Here is an 8,649-nt window from a genome sequence, read left to right as displayed (position 1 = left end):
CTAGATAGGGTTAAGGCAAATGTACCAATGCAAGCTGCACAATACATCCTCATGATAGCTCTGTGTTGTAATACAACATAGTACAGACTGTCAGAATACGGTGTACTTACGAACAACATCTATAGTAAATTCACATGTCTTGGTATTGCCTCCATCATCCTCTGCACGATACTCAACGATGTAGGTACCCCAGTAGAATTCTGTTCCGTTTTCTTTTGTCTGAATTTAAAAAAAAATGAAACATCGTTACAAAAAAATTACAATGTGTATCCATGTTATGATGAGTATAACTAATTTAAGGTCGCAACTAGTTGTAACATATGGACTGGCAATAGGACCTTAAAGAAAATTGGATGTCTTCTCGTTAATAAGTTGGTGCCGACCTACTCCGAACCTTGCATACGTGAAATGACCGTGTAATTTTGCACAGGTACAGTAAATGCATGCAACTGTAAATCACTTAGGTCAAGGCAGCTTAATTTTAACCACATATATGCCATTTATTTCAGTCACAGCTGTTACCTAATATTTATTGCCTTAATACTTTTAAAGAAGAAATGTAGATGAAGAAAAGTTTCTATACAAGTTCCCAAATTAGAAAAAAAGTATATTAAATTTATCTTGATACTGTTAGAACATCCAATTAAAAATTCAGTGCTTGCATTGAATGCAAACTTTGTTATAAAAGCAAAGTTAACGTTATGTTACCTTGAAAATCATTAAGTCATTATCTGCATTATCCACAAATGTTGGCTCTTCCCAATAAACCCTTATCACATGTTGGTCTGCGAAAGCAATGATGTCATCTGGGCAGCTCAACAGCGTTGGTGGTTCGACATCTGTGTTAAGTTGGAAGTGTTATATTTTGATTATATGCATAGAATTATGATTCTATGGTCTATGATTCCGATAAACATTTGCTTTGGTTATAAATTAAACCATTGTTAGTATTTTACAATTTCCATAATCCATGCAAACTTGCTGGTATGTTTTCCAATCTTTTTGCTAAAAAAAAATTCCAATGTTTTAGCTTACATTACTTAATTGACTTGTTGTAGTCATGTAAACACATGCATGTATGCTATAGATGGTCATTAGACACATTAATATTGCAGAAGGAAACTGTCTAGGTCTATCCTACTTTAAATATATGTACCTTTTATTTCTACTACAAAGTAACATGAATGCATAAGGTCTGCTTCATCTATTGCTGTGTAGTTTATGCTGTGTAGTTTATAGTGTGTGTTCCGACTGAGATTCTATGTGGCGGTGTAACCTTTACCGGGTTAAACATTCAAAAACATAGAGTTAGAAACATGTACATACCCCGTATTCTGACTTGAAAATCGCACGAAGATGAAAGCCCTGCCTCGTCAACCGCCGTGTAGTTCAAAGTGTGCCGTCCTATAGTAAACCTATGTGGCGGTGTGACACTGCCGAGGACCACAGGTGTAACTCCCGTGGTGTCTGTAGCAACTGGTGCTGCCCAGGTCACCTCGGCACTGTCCAGACCCGGGTCGTTGTCTGCAGTGATGTCAGCTGGGCAGGTTATGCTTGGAGGTGTTGTATCTGTATTTAAAAAGTATTGTTTAGGGTTAATTATTCCACAACAAGTGAACTGTATCAATGACATCACATATTAAATGAATGAAACTGTTCACTGAAAATGACAAAACAATGAATTAGAGCCCTCTCGTGTCTCCTCAGACTTTTCATATTTATCTGTCATCTACGTTCTGGCATGGCAATGGACATCTTTGTTTTTTAGACATGCTCACAACTGTCACAGAACAACAAGTTTTATTTCTAAAATTAGACGAACATGTCTAATGTCATCCTTAAAATTTACTTGTTGTTGCCTTATGTTTTAACCAAGGAAACAATTCAACTTCACTTTTAAGTTAGTAAACGTAAACACACAGAATATGTGGAACACCTCTCACAGCGCTATAAAGAAGCAAGGTTGGTAGTAATTTGCTTCCGAAAATTCATTTAACCATTCTCTTATATTTAACCAATGAGTCATATGATATACTAAAGTGTCAAGTATCCACCTTCACAATTGAAGCCATCGATCGGTTCTGTCCATGTCCCGTCGCTGCTGCCAGGGATCGAAGAAGCACCACATGTAGTCACTAGAGTCGTCTGTCCGTTGGTACTGCTATATCCAGGTTTGCAGGAGAAAATACAGCTGTCAAGGTAGCTTGTTTTGCTCATGGTACAGTTGCTTGGGTATGCTACCGCATTGGGTAGTGGGTTAAGTCGTGAACAAGTTATGGCTGAAAAATAACAATATTGAATTTGTTATTATACATTAAAACATGTCCATCCAAGTAAGCAGTTCCTTAAATTAAAATAAAGAATTTATCTCGGATAATTTTGACATTATTTTGTTGCACTTCAAAGACAAGAATTGTATATAATGCATGCACATTTGAAATGATTATCATATGCCTTGATTAACGTATCCTCACGTTTATGCGTTGTTATTGTGCCATTTACTCCGCCAGAGTGGACCACCACATTTTCTACAAGGCAGGCGTTGTTCCCTTGATCATCCGTACAAGCTCCTATCATGGCGAATATTGAACCTTGCAGGATTTCAAGGTACTGCTGCTTGATGCTGAGTTGAGTACTTTCGTCATGGCAGTCACCCACGAAATACTGTGCCTCCAGACCTTTGTGAACTTCATTGGGATCCCTTCGTTCTGTAAACAACAGAATCCACGTAGTATGTAAACGCACTTATCGCCTTAGACATTGAATAAATAAATATAGGTCAAATACAAACGTGATACATCTGTTTGAATTTGCTGTTGCTGTAAAATCAGGACCTCTAAACGTTTGTCGGAAAGCAAATGTCCAGTTAATCGTCTGGTCTGTTCCCCTTATGTTTTCCATGTAAAGTACCCCTATAATCAATAAACAGTTCTAGTGGATCTAATTGTAAACTTGTAATACCTAGTCTCAGTCTAACGGGTTTTCTTCTAGGCTCGGTGGAGTTAGCCTTATTTACTTGACTATCTTCTCCCTAAACAGCCCACCTTAACAGCTAGAATTGTCTTTGAGTCAGTTTACTTTCAGAAAGTCAATCAGACACACAACTTTATACATAGCCAGAAAGGATATCCAAGCATCACACATGACACTGCATCAAATCATAAGCTATCAAAATAGACGTCCAGAGTAGACCACAACATTTTCTACAAGGCAGGCGTTGTTCCCATGACCATCCATACACGCCCCAAGCATGCCGAATATTGAACCTTGCTTTTGTTAACCGAGTTCTAACTGATTGTCATACTTACCAGAACAATCTGGCCAAGGGAGTGAGTTACCAAGTGGGAAGGTACTCCAGTCCCCTGATCCACCACAGACATAGAGTTGAGCTGGGCTTGTTGCAAACTCGTACAGATGGTTGCAAAGTACTGTGCAGAATTGCCCATATAGCCAGGTGTCACATGCTGTAGCTCCGTTTACAGGCGGTCGATAGTACTCACACCTACGGGCTAAAGCAGCAAGACAAATACAAATATAGAGTGAAACTAGAAAGGCCAACATTTGCTTCGGAGCAAATGTAATATTTCACTCCATCTCCCTCCCCATACAAAAATAGAAGATTCTGAATAAATCATACTGCAATTATACAAGGACAAGCTTTTTGAATCTCGACAGATATTTACAAAAATGGCACTTGGCCATTATCTCCCTTATTTTTTTACAAAGATACAACGACAAGCACTTTAAATCTCGACAGCTTTACTTTACACTTATCTCAATCTCAAGTTATATATTGCAGGTATCTAAATACTACTAATGACGAAATTGCAACTACTACTAACGGTAGCAAAATTTTCACGGTCTGAGAAACATGGACATGTTCGCGGAACTATATATTCACGGTGGTGACAGTTGCAGGAAAAAGAAAGTCCAGGAATTATTCCCTAACTGTAATGATAAGTTCACGGTACAGAGGTGACAGTGAAACCGTGAACATAGACCTCCCGCTTGCGTTACGTTGCGGTACAGTGAAAAAAAATTGGGAATTACAGTAATAAATTTACAGAGTATGTTTGCTTAGTTTCCAGATGTTTTGTATCATTGTCGTAAACTTAGCTTTAAACTAGAAAGGCCAACATTTGCTTCGGAGCAAATGTAATATTTCACTCCATCTCCCTCCCCATACAAAAATAGAAGATTCTGAATAAATCATACTGCAATTATACAAGGACAAGCTTTTTGAATCTCGACAGATATTTACAAAAATGGCACTTGGCCATTATCTCCCTTATTTTTTTACAAAGATACAACGACAAGCACTTTAAATCTCGACAGCTTTACTTTACACTTATCTCAATCTCAAGTTATATATTGCAGGTATCTAAATACTACTAATGACGAAATTGCAACTACTACTAACGGTAGCAAAATTTTCACGGTCTGAGAAACATGGACATGTTCGCGGAACTATATATTCACGGTGGTGACAGTTGCAGGAAAAAGAAAGTCCAGGAATTATTCCCTAACTGTAATGATAAGTTCACGGTACAGAGGTGACAGTGAAACCGTGAACATAGACCTCCCGCTTGCGTTACGTTGCGGTACAGTAGAAAAAAATTGGGAATTACAGTAATAAATTTACAGAGTATGTTTGCTTAGTTTCCAGATGTTTTGTATGAATGTCGTAAACTTAGTTTTAAATTAACGAAAACCGATGCGCACACAGATGCCATCCATACAATCAAATCAACATGGCCTTAATTATTAACAATCACATAAACTATGAAGCCATACATTGAATAAGCTATACATATAATATGATTATCATAACCTTTATTTTAAAATCATGCCAGTGAGCTAATTGCATGTACAGAGTGAAAGAAAGTAAAGTAAAGTAAAGCAGTAGAATTTCTGTACTAGCTGTGATAGTACTTCATATGATTCGTCCTCATCGTCATCATTCAATGTGGTCTATCTCTTGCTACTAGTGACTGGTAATACCTCTGTAGATTCTTCACACTGGCACAGTGCCGTACTCCTTCTCTCTTGTCAGCTCCATACTTTTGTGACAACATCAAAGTGATTTTAGTTTGTATGTTGGAAAAATACAAAAGACTAACATTCTAAGTTATTGACATTCTTGAGTAGGAACAATCAGTTTTTGAATGTTAAAAGCAAAACAACGAAAAGAAAATAAAAATGTTGAAATTGTTAAAATGCAGAATTGTTCGTTAAAACTGATAAAATTGTTAAAACTGATAAAATTGTTAAAACTGATAAAATTGTTAAAAATGATAAAATTGTTAAAAATGTTAATATCCGATGCACTGGGGTTCGAACTCACAATTTCTGGGATTGCCGCCTTGCGCGTTACCAACCGAGCTAACTCGGTACGATACACATCACTCACTGCATTGTATGTCATATAAAGTAAACAGCATGGCAGTATCGATCGCTTCAAGGCACCAAGACTTTCAAATATTAACTACGGGGTTTCCTTCTTTATCAGGTTTGCTTTTGAACCACCTTGATATTACTTAACTATCAACCCAGCTAGCAGAAGCCGCCGGCTCCTTTGATATTACAGCCGCTCCCTGTCCAATCTTCGAAAACAGTTGGGCATGCAAGCCCTCGACGCTCGCCAGGAAACCGTCTCGCGATGTTCTCAACAACAACAAACGAACGCCTGTCCACTCTACAATTTTGGTGATTCTTCGGAGATCGATAACAGAACCTAGATAATACTAGTTGGTAAAGATTGCGGAAAATTGTTGATACCGTGGCGCGCGCGCCGACGATACACATTACGTACCGCGTAACTTTTTTGTTTACACGCCGGCACAGGTCATTGACCTCCAACTTGCGTTGTTCCAACAGAGAAGAGCAAAATGTCTGGCTCCCGCAGAACGTACCGCACTCTCCCGCTGGACGTACCGCACTCTCCCGCAGAACGTATCGCACTCTCCCGGAGGACGTCCCGCACTCTCCCGAGGGAAGTCCCGCACAGCGTCCTGCACTCTCCCGCAGAACGTCCCTCGAAAATTGATGCGTATTTCGTGGCCTGTGCTGTACCTACCAAAACACTTGAGTTCATATTGTCAACATGGAATGGCTTTGAACAGATGTTAATAGAGTTAATCCAATCAAATCCAACAGCCAATCAGCAAGAAGAATAGATTGGTCTGCGTCAGGTTCATGCTTGCATGCCCATATATGGGCATGCCGCCGAATTCCTTTCTTATTACGTCACGCGCGTACGCCCCCACAGTACTTTCCTATGGGGACCGTTAAAAAAGCAAATAAAACGATTGTAAAAGCTTGTATCAAAAAAAAATTAAAAAGCCTAGGGGTATTTACCCACTCTACCTCTATACGAAATTCCAGGTAATTTCGCCCAAAAATGAAGGAGTTGAATCAATTTAAAGAAGTGGCAGGAGAAGAAGGAGGAGGAGGAGGAGAAGGAGAAGAAACATCAGAAAAAGCAGTATTTCACTCCATACTAGAATGGAGTGAAATAATGACTCGCATCCCTCAGTAATCATGGTTAAAAAATGAACATGGAGTAAATTTATTTCAAATTACAAAGTAATTTACCATGTGTACATCTGCCAAATACACCTAAATGGGGAAAATTAAGAAGGTTAAAAAAATTAGGGAACTCAGGACAGAGAAGTTGGATAAAATGTTGATAAACAGGCGGCTGCAAAAAAGAATTCAGGCTTTGCCAGTACAGTCAGTCAAATATCCGAAACCGCCTTTCTGTATCTGTATCTGTATAGCCGGTATAACCGCCTTTCGGCGTAACACACCAGCTTCGCAGGCACGCGGCGTGGCGGCAGCAAACTTTAGCCTATGGCTGCTTTAGCCTGACCAAAGAAAATCACAAAATTTTTTGAGAACATTTAAATCATAAATTTGCCTATTCAATAACCACAGCTTGAATATGAAAAAAAGTGCTCCATGATACATCAGATTAAGGAAAATGTACCAATGCAAGCTGCACAATACATCCTCATGATAGCTCTGTGTTGTAATACAGCATAGTACAGACTGTCAGAATACGGTGTACTTACGAACAACATCTATAGTAAATTCACATGTCTTGGTATTGCCTCCATTATCTGTTGCACGATACTCAACGATGTAGGTACCCCGGTAGAATTCTGTTCCATTTTCAGCTGTCTGAATTTGAAAAATAAATGAAACATCATAAAAAAGTTACAAAGTGTATCCATGTTATGATGGGTATAAAGCATTTAAGGTGGTAACAAAGTGTAACATATGGACTGGCGATATGACCTGAAAAATCGAATGCCTTCTTGTTCATATGTTGGTGTCGACCTACTCCTAACCTCGCATACGTGAAACGACCGTGTAGTTTTGTACAGGTACAGTAAATGTATGCCACTGTAAAGCACTTAGGTCAAGGCAGCTGAATTTAACCAAATATATGTCATTTATTTCAGTCACAGCTGTTACCTAATGTTTATTGCTTTGATACTTTCAAAGAAGAAATGTAGATGAAGAAAAGCTTCTATACAACTTCCCAAATTAGAAAGAAAAAGTATATTGAATTTATCTTGATACTGTTAGAACATCCAATTAAAAATTTATTGCTTTCATTGAATGCAAACTTTGTTATAAAAGCAAATTTAACGTTATGTTACCTTGAAAATCATTAAGTCATCATCTGCATTATCCACAAATGTTGGCTCTTCCCAATAAACCTTTATTTCACGTTGTTCTGTAGAAACAATGATGTCATCTGGGCAGCTCAACAGCGTTGGTGGTTCGACATCTGTGTTAATTTGGAAGTGGTATATTTTGATTATATGCATAAAATTATAATTCTATGGTCTATGATTCCGATAAACATTTGTTTTGGTTATAAATTAAACCATTGTTAGTATTTTACAATTTTCCATAACCCATGCAAATTTGCTGGTATGTTTTCTAATCTTTTTGTTAAAAGAAAAATTTCAATGTTTTAGCTTACATAGCAAGTTACTAATAATTGACTTGTTGTAGTTATGTTAACACATACATGTATGCTATAGATGGTCATTAGACACATTAATATTGCAGAGAAAACTGTCTAGGTCTATCCTACTACAAATATCTGTACCTTTTATTTCTACTTCAAAGTAACATGAATCCATAAGGTCTGCTTCATCTATTGCTGTGTAGTTTACGATGTGTGTTCCAACTGAGAACCTATGTGGCGGTGTAACACTACTGAGGACCACAGGTGTAACTCCCGTGGTGTCAGTAGCAACTGGTGCTGTCCATGTCACCTCGGCACTGTCCAGACCCGGGTCGTTGTCTGCTGTGATGTCACCTGGGCAGATTATGCTTGGAGGTGTTGTATCTGTGTTTAAAAAGGATTGTTTAAGGTTAATTACTCAACAGCAAGTGGATGGTATCAATTGCATCGAATATTAGAAGAATGAAAATGTTCACTGGAAATGACAAAACAATAAATTAGAGCCCCGTCGTGTCTCCTCAAACTTTTGACATTTATCTGTCACCCACGTTCCGGCATGGCAACGGACAGCTTTGCCTATTTTAGGCATGCACATCAATGTCACAGGGCAACAACTTTCTTTTCTAAAAATGGACAAGATTTTGTTTCTGATGTCATCCATAAAA

At 38.2% G+C, this 8,649-nt stretch overlaps 2 protein-coding genes across 2 annotated transcripts in view; both read right to left on the bottom strand.

The window, feature by feature from the left end:
* LOC109472802 (sushi, von Willebrand factor type A, EGF and pentraxin domain-containing protein 1-like) overlaps positions 1–221 on the bottom strand; it is a 9,159-nt gene extending 8,938 nt beyond the window's left edge. The window contains exon 1 of the mRNA XM_019772668.1: positions 111–221. The gene's annotated coding sequence lies outside the window, so the exon portion shown is untranslated. The remainder of the gene's footprint in view (positions 1–110) is intronic.
* Positions 222–2,034: 1,813 nt separating this feature from the next.
* On the bottom strand, positions 2,035–8,542 carry LOC109472801 (sushi, von Willebrand factor type A, EGF and pentraxin domain-containing protein 1-like). The gene is made up of 6 exons (XM_019772667.1): positions 8,533–8,542; positions 8,208–8,368; positions 7,074–7,182; positions 3,309–3,509; positions 2,475–2,708; positions 2,035–2,279 (listed from the first exon to the last, which is right to left on the bottom strand). The coding sequence occupies exons 1-6, from the start codon at positions 8,540–8,542 to the stop codon at positions 2,035–2,037; spliced, it is 960 nt and encodes a 319-aa protein (XP_019628226.1).
* Positions 8,543–8,649: the final 107 nt, after the last annotated feature.

Source organism: Branchiostoma belcheri, unplaced genomic scaffold (assembly GCF_001625305.1).
Source record: "Branchiostoma belcheri isolate BF01 breed outbred unplaced genomic scaffold, Haploidv18h27 scaffold283, whole genome shotgun sequence".
NCBI classification, from domain to species: Eukaryota; Metazoa; Chordata; class Leptocardii; order Amphioxiformes; family Branchiostomatidae; genus Branchiostoma; species Branchiostoma belcheri.
This window is presented reverse-complemented; position numbering and strand designations above follow the sequence as displayed.